Source organism: Melozone crissalis, unplaced genomic scaffold (assembly GCF_028551555.1).
Source record: "Melozone crissalis strain CALT ecotype California unplaced genomic scaffold, PUWL_Pcris_2 ptg000034l_1, whole genome shotgun sequence".
Lineage (NCBI taxonomy): Eukaryota > Metazoa > Chordata > Aves > Passeriformes > Passerellidae > Melozone > Melozone crissalis.
The window spans coordinates 21,361,153-21,381,368 of record NW_026535812.1 but is presented as its reverse complement, the minus strand read 5'-3'; the positions used below and the strand labels follow the sequence as shown (position 1 = coordinate 21,381,368).

Here is a 20,216-nt window from a genome sequence, read left to right as displayed (position 1 = left end):
GAGGAAAGGGTTTAAATCCAGATAAAAAGTTTTAATTCCTCTGCAGTGTTAATTGGGTTTCTTGATCAAAATTTATTCTGATTCAGATTGTCACTTGGCTGCTCTAATTCCACCAAGTCTTTGTAAATGCTAAATGGAAGAAGAATCTGGGCCACTGCTGAAAAAGCTTTGCTCTGTGATCTCCATGTGAACTATGCTGGGAATGAGTTTTGGCCTGCCTGACTGAGCTGACATCCAGGCCTTGCCTCGTTAATGGTTTTTCTTAATACACACAACCACGTTAAACCTGGTGTTTCCAGGAAGCAGTGATTCAGCAAAGCCATTCTCCTATTTAATTTAAATCCCAGTGAAAGGGGACTGCTCTGTATATATTTTAAATGTCAGAGGGCAGTTTGATCTACCAGAACCTGATGGGGTTTTTTGAAGAACTTTTCAGAATCCTGCTGGAAGGAATGCTTTAATGAAATAGCCTTTGTCATGATCTCCAAGGGCTAAGAGGCCTCACCTTAGGGTTCCTGAACCAGGACAGAGGGGAGCAAACTGCTCAGCAGGACCCAAGCCCAGCAGCATCCCTGATGTGGGACAGGCTGCTGTGGGCCAGCTCTTGGAGAAGGATGGAAAGCCAAAAGCCACAGGAGCTGCTGAGTGCCTGCAGTCACATTCCCATCCGTGTGCTACACCCACGCCTGAGAATTCAGCTTCACAGCTCTGTTGTGAGGTAGGAAATTACTGCCTCCCTTGCAGAAGTGGGGTGTAAGGAGAAGACCTTGTTCTCCTGGGGACCCACAGGAAGTCTGTGGGTAAAGATGAGGATTAATTTAATCTCCCACTGTCTCCTCTGTTCCTATGGGCTTTTGACACCACCTTCATTTCCGCAAGCTGTAAGCAGCCTGGACAATAGACAGTCACAAAGTGATTTCTCTCCCTGTCCTGCCTGTTTGAACTTTACAGACTGGCTCAAACTGCACAGATTTGCTGCCCAGTAGTGAGATCATCTTACCTAGAGCAGTCTACAAGACAGACAAAGCTCAGCTGCAAAGCTCAGAATTAAATCTTCTGTATAGACTGGAGCCCACTTGTATTTGCTTGCCTTCCTCCTTTCACGAAGCAGGAAATACAATAAAAACTATAAACACAAAAGAAAAGTCAATGAACAAAAACTTCTACTATTAATTACAAACATTAGTGCAAACCACACAGCAGACTATTTGTAGTAAGGTCAGTATTTTCTGTAAGTAGATCATACAACTGAGGCATTAAACACAGGTGAAGTCACATTCTTTAGCCAAATAAGTAGTCAGCTTTGAAGGTCACTCACACAGGAAACCTGGATTCTACTGCTACATGTAATATTTTATCTTATCTATTTGTGTGTATGCTATCATACTTTTTATTGAAAATATATTTAGTCCTGTACCTTTTAAAAATATGTTTATTAAAAGGTAGTAAAAACCAAATTCCAAAGCTGAATTACAGGTTTGGCTAAGAGACTCATCTAGCATCGTTTTAACTGCCTAGAAGAGCTTTTTCAAAACATATTTTTAAAAATTTAAATGAGCTGTTTGTCAATGGCAAAAAGCCAACACCTAAATCCGTGCTTGTCATTGAAATTCATGGCCCTGCTGCCCAGGGCTCTCGCTGTGACATCAGATGCTTAACACTGCTGTAAACTAGCTCACGTTTTTTACATATTCAGAAGTAGATGTAGATCTTAGGATTTATCTCACAGCACTTCAAAGCCAGGGCCTTTGTACCTAATTATGAGTCAAAGCTTGAAAGTTGCAGCCAGGCAAGAATCCTGCAGGAATCCTGATCTCCCTGCTCAACATGTGTTTATGTTTGGCGGTAGTCATCTGGGAGAAAGTGGAAAGAAGATTGGTTTGGAAAAAAAATACTTCTCAAAATTCTTTACTGGGCAAGGCCAATGGAGCTAGAAAATGCTGCAGTTAGTGGTCTGCAGCCGAACAGTGAAGTCAGAATTCAGAAAAAGTGCACTTTTTGATTGTTTGCTCTTCCTCCAGAACAGACATGGCAGCCACCGCAGCCCACCCTTCACAGGTTCTCATCCAGCCACTTGATGTAGCTGTTCCTGGTCTGCACGCCAGCCGAGAAATCCGTGGGCCACACGGTGAAGATCATGCAGCCGTGGAAGCAGTCGTGGAAGTGGTCGAGGGTGACGGGCACTCCGGCGCGCTCCAGGCGCGCGGCGTACATGGCGCCGTCGTCGCGCAGCACGTCGTTCTCGCAGGTCAGCACGTAGGTGCGCGGCTGCCGCGCCAACGTGGCGTCGTCCGCCAGCAGCGGCACCGCCCGCACGTCCAGCAGCGCCGGCAGCCGCTCCACGATGGCCTCGCTGCCCGTGCTCTGCACCACGGGCTTGTAGTTCTTCTTGAAAGAGGGAGGCAGCAGGGAGGTCCAGTTGAGGCGCGCGCGGAAGGACAGGGCCCGGCCCACGTTGAGCGCGGTGTGGTTGTTGACGAGCAGCTCGTGAGCCAGGTCGTAGTTGCCGTTGATGTAATCGATCCAGTAGTTGATCATGACGTAGCGAGGGAGCACGGGCATGTTCATGTTCTGCTGGTAGGAGGGGGTGTTGAAGTCAAAGGCCTGCAGGACTGGGTAAATCAAGGCCTGCAGTTTCGGTCTGACAGGCAAATCTTCATCTTTGCTAAGCTGTGCGAAAAACATAGCATGGAATTAAGGTTATAAACAAGATAAACGTATCAATGTTTAGGAAAGTAGACATTCATTTGAGTTTTAGAGTGAATTCTGCTCTTATACAGGTAAGGTGGTTGTTTTGTCTGAATTATTAGCAGCCTGATCTTTTCTCCCTTAGTAAGGTGGCCATTCAGGCAGATCCAGCATTTCATTCCCAACAGAAACCAGTGACATCAGTTTACTGAAGGGAGTAAGAAGCAAAAAAAAATAAATGTGTAAAGTGGCATTTCTCTAACACAGTGCCCAGCTGAACAGCAGGATTTCCTGAATCAAAGGAGCTACTCTTGCTTTTAAGAGCTTTTAATGGATTTTTCTTCCATGAATTGATCTAATTGTTTTTTTCAGCCAATGCAGATTGCTGGCATCCACAGTTTCTTCCAGCAAAGACTCACCTGGTGCAGAAGCACCTCCCTGTGTCTGACTTGACCTGCATTGAAGTCTACCAATTACGAATTTTGTGCCCTCTGATTGTCTCACTGTAATAGTCAGCAAACTCTTTGTTTCATCTCCTACACAAGGTACCCAGTGCCCCATCGTGTCTCATCTGGTTTAAAAAGAATTATGCATCAGGAAATCAAATTAGGAATGCTCCTTCCAAAATGTGGCACTATCATGTTTATCAGTCCTCAATATTGAAGTTTTTATTGTAATTGTCTCTTATTAATTTTTTCACCCTAATTCAATATTGCAAGGTTGTCATGATAATTAGTTGTCTGGACATGGTATCTGCTTTCTTATCACTAATGGTTATGGAAATAAGTTAATAATATTTCATTCAACCATGAAAAATATTACTTGCCTCGGGTCTCCTTTAAACTCTTTACTAGATCAAATTCAGATTACATTAAAAACTGCAGATACACAAAAGAAATGTCTTTAAAAGTGCAAAATGCTACAGGAAAACAATTTAACAGAAGAAATAAGCTCCACTTACTGTATATTTTGTCCTTCATTTGTATTTGAAAGAAATAAAAGTATATTTCCAGAGATAATTATCTAAAAATAGGCAATCATATTAAGAAATTATGCCTACTTGGAAAAACAAGGATTTCACCAGCAACATAGGTTAAAAAAAGTCATTTAGCTACTTGCTCTTAAACTCAGGTCCATAAAAACTTGTGACTGTAACAACACATCACTAACTATGTGATTCATATAGTGGCTGAGTCACTTTACAGAAGGAAAATTAACAGATTCTGGCTTTCTACCATTCTGTTTTCAGGCATGGCACATCACCTTGTGATGGAGCAGCACAGAGACCCTGCCAGCGTCCCTGGGCTGGACTGCAGTAGTGCAACACAGAACACTCAGGGGATGTTACCTGCTGGCACACAGCAGCTGCCAAATTCCCTCCTGCACTGTCCCCAGAGATTGCAATTCGACTGGGGTCCACTGAATACTCAGCCAAGACATCAGGCTGCAGGAAATGCTTTGTTGCACGAAGAGCATCGTGGTACTGCTCAGGGAAGCACACCTCGGGCACCAGCCTGTATCTGCAACAGGAAAGGGTGAGAAACAACTCTTACCTCTGCCATATTGTCCTGTGTTATTGTACCTCTCCTTTAGGATTTGCAGGTGAAATCAGATAACCCTTACTGGAAATAAGTATTTCATTAGGACAAATAGTACAGAAGAAGTAGGAAGTGTAATACGTATGTAAGACTTAATCTTATAATTAATGTTCTAATTTGGAACAATTAAAATGAACCTACTAAACATGAATAATACCAAGATAGTATGAAATTGTGCAGCACCTTCCTAGAATTTACAATGGAGGATTTCATCATGCATTACAAAAATCAATAGCTAAGACACCCTTGGCAAGGGAGCCATTCCACCCTGCCTGGTTTTGATCCAAATTCCCGCCTTAACAAGGATGAGGGTGAGTAAATCACACACACCCAACATGCTCCTAGTTTGGCTGAGCCAAATGCCTAAGCACTTCTGCTTCCCAAATTTTTACTGATGTCAGGAGAGAATAAACCTTGCTATCCCTCTGTGTCATGAAATGAACAATAGCCGAGAAATTAAGCAATGCCAATTTTCTCCAGTGCAATAGATGCAATAATTCCTTTCCTGTATCAATGAGAGGAGCAGAAATACACCCATTGGGCAGGTGGGGGATGGAGGCACAGAGAGCAAACAGCTGCCAGGAAGAGCCAGCAGCTGAATCCCACACATGATGCTTCCTCAGCTTCTAAATAACAGTGCAGGAGAAATCTGTTTGTATTTACTGAATAATCTGATATCCAAGAGCTGTTACTGGGCCTTATGGTAGGCAGCAAAGTTTTCAGCTTTTCAAACTACAGATTTTACACTTTCTCAGCAGAGCCTAGCCAACCAAAATTCAGTTCTCTGACTCAAAACATCTTTAGATTGTAAGCTAAAGAAGTTTCATATGCAGAATAAATTTTAAACTTAAGATTCCAATTTTCAAACTCCAATTGTGACCTGCTGTCAGAAAGCATTCTCTATCTTGTATATACAGGAATCTGAGGGTGTCCTTTGGGAGCTCCTTGCAAAACAGTAAACTGTGCATAGATTGTGAAAGTGAGATATGCAATTAGATCAACAAGGAATCCAATTAGACTTGGCTAATTGAATACACACCCCTTGATTGAAGGATGTAATGATTAAGGAAAAGAGGTAATAGTGACTCAGAGCAATAGACAGAATGACACCAGCATAAATCAGAAAAGGAATAATAAGGAACTTTTCAATATTGTGATTGCTGCTTGTCTGGAATAACCAACAGCTGCTTTTGTAGTTTTCCTTGTTTCTAATAATAAAAAACCAAAACAGTAAGAAAAAATAAACCCACCCCCCAATCCTTTAAAGTACACTATAATAAGCATTAAATTAGTAACATCAACTCCATATAATTAAGTTGCAATTAGATCCCAAAGCTTGGTATGTAATGAACTGCAGGTGGGAAACTTGAGTAATTTTATCAAGTGGTTGGGTTTAAAAAAGAAAATATTGAAGTTGACAACAAAGATGGGAACAGTACCAATCAAGCTGGAGTCATCTAGGTAATGTATTTAGCTAATCAAGAGGTTTGTTTGCCTTGGAATTGTTCAACATGTTAAAAAAGCAGCCCTGCTTCTCTGTTGTCTGGCAGTCTTCTGCTCTTGAAGGAAGCACAAGGCTTAAAAGAGAGGACTGGAACAGTGGGAGATTGCAAGAGCAGCAGGAAACTGCCAGACCTCACAGTGTATTCTAAAATAATTAGAAAACCAAATGCATTTCTGATACCACTCCAATTTGTTTTAATTTTAAAAGGATAAAGGTATCAGGCTAGTATAGAAAATTACTGTCCAAGTTACAGCCTTATAGAGAAGCCACTATGGAAGGAGAAGCTAAAAGAACTATGTTACAGATTTCTAATACCTTAAAACCACTTGATCAGTTTTAGATTACTCACTCAACAGAGACAACAACAGCATTCAGAGATTCAGCCATGATTCTGCAGAGATTGTTGTAAAGGCTTGTTCCTGGAAGAGAAGGACATGGTGTTAGGGACAGTGAGTCAATAGTCACAGAGCTGTCATTAAGCTTTCTCAGAAAACACACAGCTATCACACACACAGAATCCAGCAGATTTTATCACCAAAGTAAATGATAAATGAGATCAGCCCACAACTGCTCAAGTGCCAAATCCATACTCCTTCCAGCAGAAGGAAGGTAATTCATCACAATTTCAGAATCCTGCAGTCTAATGCCTTTCCTCATCTGTTTGTTGGTGACTTCAGACATGTCATTTCACCCACCTATCACAATTTTCTCAGTTGGCCAAAATCTAAGGCACACAGTGGTATGGGGGCATTTACATCCAGAGGGGGTTACTGTTGTATGAGTCACTGCCTGTGGTTCATTTTATTATAGCATTCATGGCTTTAATTCAAATGAGTTGCCCTATTAATGTCAGCTGAGCTTCTCATTTAAGGGAGGATTAATCACAGCTATCCTATTTATCAGAGGACTGATTATCTTTAATTTTGTTCCTTTCCAGTTACTTAATTGTTGGTTGCTAGTACTATAAAATATACTAGGACTATTAAATATTTTCTAAGCATCCAATCTTAGAAATTAATATTTAGGTGTAGCAATTGTGTCATTTATTTCTGCACCTTGGATTCAGGAATACATCTGACAAAGCCAAGCTATAATCATCCTGATAAAGTGCAGCACTTTAATATAAACTTTTGCACAACAAGAATCATATGTAAACTATTATAGAACAAATGATGCAGGCAGGAGGTTAACAAATATCCTTTAGGCAGGTCTAAGAAAATCCATCTCAAAGCAGAATTCCTCTGTAGGAAGAGGAGTAAAATGTTTAACTGCTACAGGACAAAGAGACTGGAATTTCCAAATGTGAAGGCCACATTTTAAAGTTATTTAGGAACTTAAATCTCACTCAAATCCTGGTCTAAATGACTTATACATCCAGAGTCCAAATGCAATCAGTACAGCCTGTGTTTTGTATAATTTTGTAAAAATCCACTCATGTTCTTTGTCTGTGGAGGAAGCTGCAGAATCAGGGCTTTATGGACTACAGGATGTCATGGGAACAATGGAGAAGGAAAAGGCAGAAGACTTTCTCAGATCTGGATCCCAGAGCAGCCACAGGAGCCACAAGCCCTTTGTCTCCCAAGGCTGTTTTCCTCCTGTACAATGTGGAAGCAATCAGTGGTTACCTTATCACTGCCTATAGCTGTACCTCACTTCCCTTGATCACGTTTGTGGTTTCCAAGCAAATGGAGTAAACAGCATTACATTTCAAGGTAATTATGCCAGTGGTGGTTGTAGTCCCTATGGAACCACCCAAAGAGGAACCAACCTCTACCTGCTTCCCTCACACTCCTCCTGCCTGTGCTCAGCAGTGTGTATTCCCAGGTAGGTGTTATTTAAGAACCAAACATTAGCAAGGCTGTTGCATGCAGTGTAGATCAGCTCAGTCTTCTGCTAATTATTCTCTGAAAATGGGACAAACCCACATAATTTCCTTATATGCAGCCACTGGAATCTGATCACCAAGAACTGATTTTTGCACATTACCTGAGAAAGTGAGGGACTGGCCTAAGCAGCCCACCCAGGCATCACAGAGATTTAATCAATAAGCTATTTTCCCCCTCTTAGATGTAATAAAATTAACCTTTTACTCCTTTAACAGCTCACATGCAGGTAAGATATGCACTTCTGCTGTGTGTTCATGGTATTTTTTTCCCTCTGTCCTTAGACTTGATCCACCAGAGTGGAGACAGTCACTACTGAATTCAGGTACATTTTAGCAAAACTGCCATTCCTGGCAGGAAAAAGAGCTTGTGGCCTTTCCTGCTAGGAGAAAAGCAGACTGAAATGCTATTTAATTACTGTCAGACACCTACTTGCACTTGCCAAGGCCCAGCCCCCTCCATGGATGTAAACAACGCTGCGCTTGAGGCTTTCATCTCCCTTGGCAGGAGGTTCAAACACTCTCACTTCCACGCCATCAAAAACTGCATCCGTGATTTTAACGTCTTCAGAGGAGACAGACTTCAGCTTGTCAAAGGTGCAAATCAAATAATTCAGAACTATCAAGTGATGGCTGAGTCTCAGGTAGTGAATCAGGTGACACTAGTGGGGGGAAAAGAAGAAAGGAAATTTCTGTTACTTCAGAGCATATCATATTCTACTCACATTGATGTGTAATACAGCTGCATTCAAAGGGCAGGTCCTACATGATTCTTACAATATTCACTGGAAAATGAAATTTTATCAAGAACCTCTAATGTTTTTAAAGCTGGATTAAAACAAAACGCTGCCCATAGAAGATTTTCTGTGGAAAAATAAAATGAAACTGGATCACAACCATGAACAAGCACTCAGATCCTCTGAAAGATACCTTGGAAGGGAACAACCCTCATGTTCCACCAGGGGACCTATGAAGCTCCTCAGACTGGTGCCAGCAGAGGGCAATACTACACAGGCGATGTTTTATGGTGGAAAAGTATCAAAAATGCAGATTATTTCTCTTGGTCCACTGCAAAGCATAAGTCTTTCTACTTCCAAATTAAGAAAAGTTCCCAAGGCCTGCAAAGAAATTTGGAAATGGGAATAGTCTTACAGGAATATAATGGTATTTTTGGCTTGTATTGTGTTTACCTGCAGAACTGGGAAGGATCTGAAACACCAGTTAAGAACAACAATACATTAATGACACTTTTTTCCAACCACAGAGACTTTTTTATGTGACTTTTTAATGTTACTTTTTTATGTGACTAAAACACTATGAAATTGAAGAATGATCTGATCTTTCTGTCTCCTTATGGTAGAAGGAGACAGATTTTATCCCCTTTAGCTATCCAGGACTTTTATTTTCATGTTTATTTTTAAAATTTTACTCTGACTCGATTAGAAACCAGTTTCTCTCAGCAAACACTACTGGGATTCAAGGCACTCCTCCACTTTGAAATGGTCGTGACCTGCTCCCCACACATGACCTGCTCACTATTTGTAGTGCATACCTGTCACCATGCCCTGGTGACAAAAGGGCAGCCAAAGGACCACAGGGACTACAGTGCCCAGAGTGACCATTTAAAAGGAAAAGTAGTGGAGGTCTTTCCCCTTTGAGCTCAGAAACTGGATAACCAGCAAGGCCTTTTGTACAACTATCTCAGACAAGGCAATGGAGTTGGGAGGTAAAATTAACACATATATTTAACGTATGCCTGTAGGAACACTACCACCAGGAAAACTGTCAGCTGGGACCTTTTATTTTATGTCCAGGTACCAAATACTTGGAACAAGAAGAGGTGTCCTGTTGTATAGAGCTTTTCTACACATGCCCACTTTGCAGTGTGAATTCTGCCAGTCCCAGCAGTGCAGTGTAACCTGCTACAAAGAATTCAAGATGCTGACACAGAGTGAGCAGGGTCACCCAGGTACTGGTCTAACCACATTCACCTGCTGAAGAACAGATAGCTGCCAGTTTAATCTGTAGAAAATCTGCTCACACCCCCCTGCAGAATAAAAGCAAGCTTTGAAGCACTCAGCATTCTCTCTTCCAAAGAAGATCTTATTGCCACAATCTCTTACATGTAATTTTTTTCTCTGTCCTAATTAGTTTGAATGTTAAAAAAAATTGAAGTATTTGCTTTCATCCAGGTTCTGTACAGAAAAGGCCCTGCACAGCTCTCACTGCAGACTGCTATAGAAAAAAAGAAAAGTTTGATATTTAAAAACCTCCCCAAAATTTACACCAAATACAATGGGCTGTTATGTGACTTGGGAGAGGAATCCATTCCCAAAACAAGAATTTTTAAAAAATTACTTTTTTTTTCTTGCTATAACTTGTGCTAACATCACCCTGCTGAGATTGTTTGGTAGGAATCCAAATTTTAAACTGTTTGCTGCTTTTTGGACAGGACATCATTTCCTCATACTGCAAGTCTTTTCTCTGGGAGAAGAAACACAAAATATCCACCTGGCAGGAAGAAATGCTGAATTCTCAAGGCTATTTGCATCTCCGAGTTTCAGCCCATGTTTTTCTCTCACCATTACTTAAAATTCCCACAGGAAACCCCAGGACTAGTTTGAAATCTGAAGAGCAATACATCTATTAATAATCTGGCACACAACTTGTTTGGCTGCCACTGATGTAACCACATGAAGGTCTGATCCTCTCTGTGCCCTATGGAAGCTCCCGGGGAGGTAACCACAGCGAAGCAGTCTTAGAAATACTGCTCAAGAAAAGAATGTTTTTGTAGATTTTATTTAGCCTGACTGTGCTGCAATAGACATCTCGTTTTTGTTCTCTCCCACTTTAGTTTGCATTCTCTGTAGACAAGATTACCACATGTTCCCTGGAGTCAGGAATGTTTTGTTTTCAAGGCTAGTTAGGGATATTTACCAAGAAGTGTTTTGCCCTGTTCTTCACACCACAGAGCACCCTGGCCATCTGCAGCCTACCATGCCCTTTCATGCCTATTGCTCCTAGAATAGACCATACTTTACAAGAATCCAGAAACCTGGAAGAGATGCTTTCCACATCAGCACACAAAGGCAACAGTCCTAATTATTTATCAGGCATAGGCAGTTTTTCTGCCAAGCATTTATCAGATAGATTCTTTGTTAGTCAATCTGCCTAACCAGCTTATTGGCTTGTGATTTACAAGGCATCAGGATTGCACTTTTGCTGGCAAAAAGCCAGTCTTGTCCAAAGTTCTCACAAATAAATTTCTTCTTATCTTCTCTCTAAATATTAAAAATAAATACCTATCATATCTTAGCAATCTGTACTAATACTCCTGGCAGAACATGTGGTTGGTTGGCCAACTCTCCTCTAGGAGTACCTTGCCCTCAAAGGACAGCCCTGCCCATCCTGATGCCCGTTCTTCCCTGGCACCTTTCTTGTGGTGCCCCTGGAAGCCTCAGAGCAGGATCTTGCTGCACCAGTTACATACAAACCCAGCGGAGCCAGAGGAACACTAAACTTCAGTCATGTCACAACCTTACTGATAGCCCAAGGCAGGAAAGAGGAGCAGGAGAAAGGATGCCAGCCCTTTTGGCAGCAGCTGGAACACCTTGAATCTGGGATGAACCTGGAACAGCTCATCTCATGTGAGCAATACTGGGTTTGATCTTTGCTGGCAGCTGGGGTTTTTACCACACTCCCAGTTATAACCTGCAGGGCTGCTGCAGGTTACCAAATGTAACACTTCAAAATATTTGGGGATTATGTGTATGTGTGGATGAGAAGAGAGAAGAGAAGAGAAGAGAAGAGAAGAGAAGAGAAGAGAAGAGAAGAGAAGAGAAGAGAAGAGAAGAGAAGAGAAGAGAAGAGAAATATTCTCTGGTTAAAAGGGAGAGCAGACAGTGCTGCAATACTAAAAGCTAGTGGAAAGGAAGAGAAAGCATAAGGAAAAGGGGGAAGTAAAGAGACTACAGGAAAGAAAGAAGAGATAGTATAAAAATAAAAAGCCTGTGGGCAACTGGCCCAGAACTGCCATGCCAGCTACAAGCACAGCACGTTGCTCGCTCTGGGTCACAGCTGCAAGTTTTTTCATTTTCCACTACAGCAATAAATCTCCTTTTATTTTGCCAGGACGTTCCCATGACTGAGATTTTAAGGTAAGGACTATGCAGGCACTCCCAAGGGACTGGACTGTTCAAGACTGACACTTTCCTTCTGGTAAACTCTGATATGGGGTGCCAGGTACTGAAAGATTTAACTGATGTAGGAGAAGTTTTTCAGCAAATGAAGAAAGGAGTCAGGGCAGAATGAACAAAGTACTGCACCAGTGAGGCACCATTACTTCACCTTTAACCACCAATATCTGTCCCTAAATTATATGGATTCTTCTACTGGCTCCTCAGCTGATTATTTAATGAAGAAACTCACATCCCCCAAGGACTCGAATTCCATTCTCATCATATGTTCTCTATTGCAAAAAAGTAACCCAAAAGTTTTTGTTGCAAATGTCCAGTACCCTCTAACTCCACTCAGCACACTGGGACTCTCTGTCCTCAGACGACTTCCTGGGCTAACCATGGCTCTGCCCTTTAGCACGGGATGATTACGACAGGTCAGGAGGCACAAAGGCACAAAGGCACCATGGCACCACCCCCCAGAGGCATCAGCTGGTGCCCCCAGTGCCCTCCCAGAGGGCAGAGCCAAGGTCCTGCACCGACCTTTCAGGCTCTGGGGGCATCAGGAACTGGGCAAACAGCTAAGGCTCTTTTCACATCCAGCACTACTTGGGAGCCAGCCAAATCTCACTCATGACTCAAGTGAGCAATGATGCGGGAACTGCAAGGCTGAACTGTCTAAAACTCAACTTCCTACCTTAAAAGACACAGACACGATAGTCAGTTCTGGCATTGCTTTGAAAAGGACACTTCTATAAACGTTACAGGCCAAAATGCCAACGACAATGTCTGTAGTCAGTAACAGATGAGTGAAAAATAAACATGATCGTTTCCACATTTAGCTGTGTGTGGAACAGATTGTTTTGGGTGCATCTTAGGCAATTTACCCTGTTTAAGGGTCATTTTACAAAAAGATTTCTCAATGCAAGTGTCTTGTTGCCCAGTAAAGAACATGTCTTTTTAATACTATTAGATAAGACAATTTTCAAAGACAAGTGCTCTTAGTTTTATGAATTTCCTTTAGAAATAAAAAGAAACCAGGAAGACTGTTTTTTCAGTTTATTAATTAGAAACAAAATCTAATTATGTTTTGATGTAAGATTTTGCTCACATACCTATTCAATCATGATGATCTGCTTTTATAGGAACATAAATTACCTGTTCCTGCAAGCAGGACTTACAGTATGGTTCAGTTTCTGCTCAGGTGCCAGTGCTGGGAGACCTACTTTCCATAACTAAAAACCTGTTTTACTGTAAATCAGTTCTAAGATTGTTCTTGCATCCAGAACCATCAACCTACTGCACTGCCTACAACTATGACTTACATCTGTCCAGAAGTTACACACTCTGAAATATGTGGGTAGAAAGAAATTAAAATGTTAGAAAGAAATACAACTGTTTTCTTTACTCCTGAATGTTGATATCCCATGGCTGATTTTATTCCAAGAGTGGAGAAGAAGCACAAAGGAAACACTTGGCTGATGAGAAGTTTTCTGCCCTGTACAGCTGCCTGCCTTCTTCCATATACATCTATCTGATGGCCCCTATGCCAACCTATTCATCCTTCCAAACCTTTGCTAACAGCTGTCCCAATTCCAAAAAAATTCCTCTTTCCTTGGCATGCACCAGAATAGCAAGTGTCTTGACAGTGGTGTTCAGAAATAACTTATTTCAAAGGACTGCAATAAACATGTGCTGCTCTCTTTCCTCTTCTAAGGGAGAGTGGTTAGAGGAAGAAGTCAAAATGCCTGTTATCAATACTGCTGTTACAGCAGAATTTCAAATTGTTGCTCTAGACACTTGTTAACAGACACCCACTGAAAAAATGACGCTAAATCTCTGGCTCAATCCTGTAATTAACTTTCTGTGGCTTCCCAAATTTCAGTGAAGCTGAGTTCTGATGTACCTGTATATACATGTATGTATACAAGTTTTTAATTTCTAATCTCAAATTGTGTTATATCAGTTTCATGTACAAATGTTACCATGCCCCATTTTGAGACAGGTGATGAGCAAATCATCCTTTCTTAGGTAAGCATTTTCACATCAATTCATTACTATCATTGAAGTCTCAGTTTCTCTGTTTCCTTTCCAGAGCAGCACAGGGCATTAGAGAGGGCACAGGAACAAGGCTCTGGAAAGTCATCTCAGTTTTCAGCTCCTTCACTGGAATTTTTGTGACCTCACATAAGCACTCCAGCTCTTTCTACCTCTGTTCCCCGCAATTTAAGATTTAAACTGACACTTTAGCAGTATCAGTTCCCTTCTGTAGTACATTTTGGAACCTGCTTAAAGAAACTGCCCTATAAACACTACACACGTTTTAAACCACCTGATTATACGTGAGTGTTGGATTCTCACACTGAGCCAGGACACTGACTCAGTCCCAAGCTTGTAAAGAAATTTATAGCAACCTGGGACAAAACTCTACATGCAAATGTAAAAACCTTATCATTAGTACACTGAAAGCCAGTGACAGTCCTATTGTGTTTTATTCACAGTGGTTATTAATGCACTGAGCAAATAAACACATTGTCCCTAATAAGAGATGGTCACACTTAATCATCAGAGTATTGACAAATCCATTTCAAAATAAGCAAAAGACAATTAATTTATTTGAAGCACTTGAAGTTTGTGGGGAAAAAATACATTTCAGAGATTTTAAAATTAGAAAGGTATTTCTGTCAGCTATCAGACCTATAAAGCAAAGTAATAAACAGCAAGCTGAAATACATTCAGAAGTGGGTGAAAGTTCAGCAGTCCCACTGAGAGAAATGTTAAACCATTTGGCCTTGAAATAGCTGATAGAGAAAGAAAGAGGAAGCTGACCTCTGGAAAAGGACATACACTTTATTTTATATATATATATATAAATACACACACACAAGCTGCCTAACAAAGTAAATACACAAGCTTAACTTTTACAATCCTACCTTTGGTTCACAAGGGTTCCTTCCTAATGACAGTCATTTATTCTCGACTGTGCTGCCTCAGTGTTAGAGAGAATTCTGAACCCTTGGAAAGCACCTTCTCTTTCTCTCCAGAAACCAGTGCCCCAAGGCTCACCTGTTGTGTGGCTGGGGCACCTCTAACAACTCCCCTCCTTCATGCTTCTGGGTTAAACTCACTTGTCCCTTTGTTTTTTGCAAGTGATGTTACAGGAACTGTTACCTGGTTAGTAGTTTTTCTCACTATTGAAGTTTTTATTTCTAAGGCCAGAGATGTAAATAACTAAGAAATGACCACTTTTCCTTAACAAAGTCTTCCCTGTCCCAGAGAGTGGGCAGGTGTGGGCACCTCAGTCCTGCCACCAGCCTGCTCCAGCTGGCACCCACCAGGCTTTGTCCTGTCAGCTCCTCCAGGGATTATGACCTCTAGAATATCTCAAAAGAGACTCCTCAGCCTCCAAGCTAGAGGCACCAGAATGCATCTATACCCAACACAGCACATAAACAAACTGAATGTGTAGCTGAGGCAGCAGCAATATACATATACATGGCCACAGTCATACCATTTTCTAAAGTTAGGTCTTCTTGAGCCAGAGGTTTTGGCCTTGACTCAGGTGTTCCTGGACAAACCATGACTCTGTGTTTTGCAGGCAGCATGCTGTGCAGGCACCATGGCCCTTCTGTTCCTACCTAGCAATGAATTTGGGCAAGCTGAGCGCCTGCAGTTCAGTCATTTGAGCTAAAACATGGAGCAAGTGAATGTCAAGCCATAGATTTTCCTGCAGAATTTAAACTATTGCATAATTTTCCTCTCATACAGGAGGACATACAAGTGAACAGGTTTTATCTGTACAGCAAACAGGTTTTATCAATTCAACCAGGAGGCATACTTTGATTCAGTTATACAATTGGACCATAAGATGTCCCAGGGAATCAGATGAGTGATCCATTTAGTCCCAGCCTATGTCTCCAAAGGTGACAACCAGAGAAGCTATTCAGGCAGAATACACAAGTTTGGACACTGCATGAGGGTCACTGTCTTAATGCTTCCCACTACTCACCATTACTGCATTAAGAATGTAGCAGGTACATTTCCACCTAGTCCATTTATGAGCCCTCTGTCCACTAACTCATTTAATCCCTTTTTGAAGGGATCATCATCTGCTCAAAATACAAGCTTCTGCACATTTCAAAACAATCCAGTAAACTGAAATTTAAATCAAAACAACTTTCAATTTTCACATACACTCTGCCTTACATCAGTCCTGTCCATGACTGATCAGTCCTTGTGAAAGACTGGGTAATATTAGAAGAAAACAAACTTCAGAGATGAAGTCATTATCAGAAAATTTGCCATCTCTTTTCTGTTTCATGTCAGCATAAAAACGCTGGCAGAAAAGAAGGGAGAAATCAAGTGACAACTGCTCTGTGACAAAAAGCAAGTATCCAGAGAGTTTTCTTTAGTAACAAGACTCCAAGACAGTTTAACATTTGAAAGAGCTTCGTATGTCCTCTTTCCCTAAGGCACAGGGATCAGATTAAAGCCACTAATTCTTTTTCCCTGACCAAGCGCCGGCAATTCGCACACCAGGGCGAGCCGCAGGCGGTGAGGCTGTGCCGGGAGCCCCGGGCAGCGCTGGCAGCCGGCGGCTCCGAGCGGCGCTCGCCGGACGGACGGACAGGGGCGACACCGGGGCTGTCCTGCGCGGCGCTGCCGCTGTCGCAGTCACAGGGGGACACGAGCCCGTTCTCCTCCTGCGTGGGGGACCGGCCCAGCTCCGGCCCGCCACACGCGATGTCACCGACCCGGGCACTCCCCGACCACAAGGCAGCCCCGGGGCCGGGCCGGGAGGGCTGTGCGGGGGCCGCTCCCGCTGCGCGGATGCCCCGGACCCGCGCCGCTACCGCGCTTCCGACCGCCTCCGGTACCGGAGCGGGGGCTGCCGCCCGCCTCCCCAGCGCCGCGGTGCCGGGGCCGCCTTACCGTCTGCTGCACCGCCCGGAAGGTGGCATCCAGCAGCATCAGCTTCCAGGGGTCGGACACGGCGCCGGGCAGCGGCAGGTACACATAGTAGGCGGACAGGGCGGCCAGCGCCGGCAGCAGCAGCCAGGCGGCCCGCATCGCCTCCTCCGCGCCGTGTGCGGCCGCCTCGCCGCGCTCCCCGCGGGGCGCGCACCGCCCCCGGGCCGGCCTCCCCCGGAGGAAGTCCCGGCGCTTCCTCCCGGGCCGCCGGCCGTGTGCCCGGCCCGAGCCGAGCCCAGGGCCCGCCCGGCGCCGCCCCGCCCGTGCCCGCCCGCCCCGCGGAGCCGCCGCGCCCCGTGGCCGGGCGTGCTCAGGGACCGCCGGCCCGGAGCATCGCACCGGCCCGGAGCATCGCACCCGCCCGGAGCATCGCACCCGCCCGGGGCTGCCCGCGGGGCCGCGAGGGAAGGGGCTGGGCGGACACACGAGGCGTGGGAGGACGGAGCTCCTCCATCGCGCTGTCGGCCAACAAAGGCATCCACATCTTGGAAAGCACCTTCAGACTTTCCAGGTGCCAGGTGCTGCCTCCTGGCACCCCATACCCACTGCTGACACCCCGTACCTGCTGCTGACACCCCGTACCCACTGCTGGCACCCCACACCCACTGCTGACACGCTGTACCTACTGCTGACACCCCTACCCACTGCTGGCACCCCGTGCCTACACCTGACCCCTGTACCCACACCCAAAAGCTTTGCCCACTCAGGCTGAGTGGTTCTGTGGGGCTGACCTGGCAGCAGCCAGCCCGACCCACAAGCAAACCCCACCAGTTTCATGGAATCACTGAATGGTTTGGGTTGCAAGGACTTAAAGACCATGTCACTCCAAAATCCCTGCCATGGACAGGGACACCTTCCCCTAGACCAAGCTGCTCCAAGCCCTGTCAGAGCTGGCCTTGATTTTCATATTTTCATTATTTAGGGTTGCAGCAGCAGCGGATGTGTGCGGTGTCAGCTCTTTGCCAGCAGAGAACAAGAATATCAATGTTCAGGTAGGGTTGGCCCTTCTCCGCTGAGCCCAGAGGCTAAGGAGGTGAGATGTAGGCTGCAACATGGAACACTTCAAATCAGTTTGACAGGATCTCAGATTCAAGCTGTTTCCAGAAACTCAGGGACACCCTTATTTTACCTGGAGAAACCTGTTTCCCGTTTAACACATAACAAAATGATTCCAGAAAGATTATTTATTTAAGGTATGTTTGTTTTGTAATTTTGTTCTGGACTGGGAGTTTGTTGGAGTTTTCATTTTTTTACCATGGGTCAGTAACAGATTGTGGTTCAACACAGCAATATTTCTTGTACCTAAGACAGGAAAAAAAGTTAAATATATTTTTTAATCAGACTCTAAAGAGTTCAGCCTTTACACAAGTCATTACTTAGTCACCGTCCTATCGTCAGCAAATTAAAATATTTATTTAAATAGCCAGATTCACGTATATTATGAATCCAGTGCAGGAAAAAAAAAAGAATGAGCACCAAACTTAACACTGACTATAATTAAAAATGAATTCATAATACTAAAAAGTCACATAGAAATATAAATAGAGTCCTGGAAAGCACAGCTTTCCTTTAAAAGTTGACATGAAAACGTAATATAAGAAAAATATGTTTCTACAAACTAAAAGGTCAGCTTTTAGTGGAGCTTTCCTGGAACTGAAGTACCACCTTGCTGATTCTAAAGGTTGCAGAAGAATGTTTCTGGAATGAGAGAGAAAGTGAGCCCCTCAAGCATCTTTAACCTTTTGTAATAACAGCAGCAGATGGATTTTCTGTGGTTTTCACAGTCCATTTGGGTAGACTACAGAAGGGGAGAAACGAGCCTTGCCAAGAAAGCAGCACAGGGTAAGTCCCCAAGGTCTCCAGGTTCTTATACAAAGTTGTGCCTTTCTGTATTGTTTTGTGCTCACACCTTCTCCTTCACCTCGTGCCCTGCTCCCCTGCCTCCCTTGCTCTGCATACCCTGCTTCCTTTGCTTTCCCTGCCCCTGCCCCTAAATCCCACACCCAGCATCCTGAGTGTAATACTTGGTACCCATCTCTTCAACAAAACTCACTGTTCACAAACCTCTGGCAAAACTGAGCCCCTCTTCTTATCTTCTCAAAGCTTCTTATCTCCTCAAAGTAGGGATAAAAAGGTTGGATGGGATTTTTCTGAAGTTTCTCATGCTCCCATGTCCCCCCCTTCCCCCCCATACACCTGGTGCTTGATCTCTCCCCTTCCTCATGTTTTGAAAACTGCTGCTCTGGCTAAACTGAATCAATGGCTCAGTCGATTGAAAAAAAATTCAGTTGATTAAAAAAAAAACAAAAACCAACAAACCAACAACAAACCACTGTGGTTTGAGAAAGATCCCTTTGTTTAAAAAATGTAAAAGAGAGAAATTAAACCCCAGGATGCTTGCAGGACATCTCAGGGCCAGCAATTTACTTATGTAAACTCACACCCTGAAGCCAAGGAAGAGGTTCTGGACCCCAAATTCCTGGGAAAACACAGGGCACCAAGGAGCCACCAAGATCTCCTTGTGCCTCCTGGGGTCCCATCAGCTTTTCCAGTGTGGCCTCCTTGTTCTTTGCCACAGTTGTGAGATCACTGCTCTCACCCAGGCAGCTTGTCAGGATTTATTTAATGATTTAATCTCCTGAAACTTTCTCCCCGTGGGTCTCACTGCCTGAAGAAGGTATTTAACTATAAAATAAATGTTATGCTCCTGGGTTACTGATGCCTACTTAACTGGAAGGAAGGGCAGGTTTCAGCTGCATGTTACATTTTACAGAACACAAAATAATGGGTGTTTCCATTTCAGAGCTTTTTATAAGAAAAGCACTTCGATGTTTAAATGTCAGACACCTGAGGAATAGTAATTATTTTGTCATCAGTCCTGTATTAATCTTTAGAGACGATAAGAGCACTTTAAAAAAATCCCACAACTTAGCTATGTTTTTTAAAGTGATTAATACCTAAAATTTGTCTGCGTTCTGTTCCTGGGAATCCAGGTTCACCAGAATAACCAAACTGCTTTATCAGTTTGTAATTCTGGATTTTCAAGTATATTGTAAAAATGGCTAATACAAGTCACTCCCAAATGCACAGGGAACCCTCTATTTATGTACTGAACATTTGGGTATTGATTATATTATTTTTTAAACCTTTATCTGAGAAGTCATGCATCTTATTACCTCTTAATCCCTTGTCCAAGTAAATATGGTTCTCCTGTCTTTGCAAGCACAACATTTTATACACACTTTATTTATGTTTTTTAAGATGATGATGTTAAATGAAAATTAATGTGCAAACACCAATATCTTTTCCAGAAACAAGTACTATTGACTCCTGTACTGCAGAACTTGTTGCAAACCTAGGAGAACCCTGGTTCCAGGTGGGGGAAACCTGGCTGAAAA

At 43.3% G+C, this 20,216-nt stretch overlaps 1 protein-coding gene across 1 annotated transcript; it reads right to left on the bottom strand.

The window, feature by feature from the left end:
- Nucleotides 1-823: 823 nt before the first annotated feature.
- NCEH1 (neutral cholesterol ester hydrolase 1) lies at nt 824-16,945 on the bottom strand. Its single transcript, XM_054282885.1, has 5 exons — nt 16,780-16,945; nt 8,106-8,334; nt 6,140-6,209; nt 4,037-4,208; nt 824-2,670 (listed from the first exon to the last, which is right to left on the bottom strand). Exons 1-5 carry the CDS (start codon nt 16,915-16,917, stop codon nt 2,053-2,055), a joined length of 1,227 nt encoding a protein of 408 aa, XP_054138860.1. The 5' UTR covers nt 16,918-16,945; the 3' UTR covers nt 824-2,052.
- Nucleotides 16,946-20,216: the final 3,271 nt, after the last annotated feature.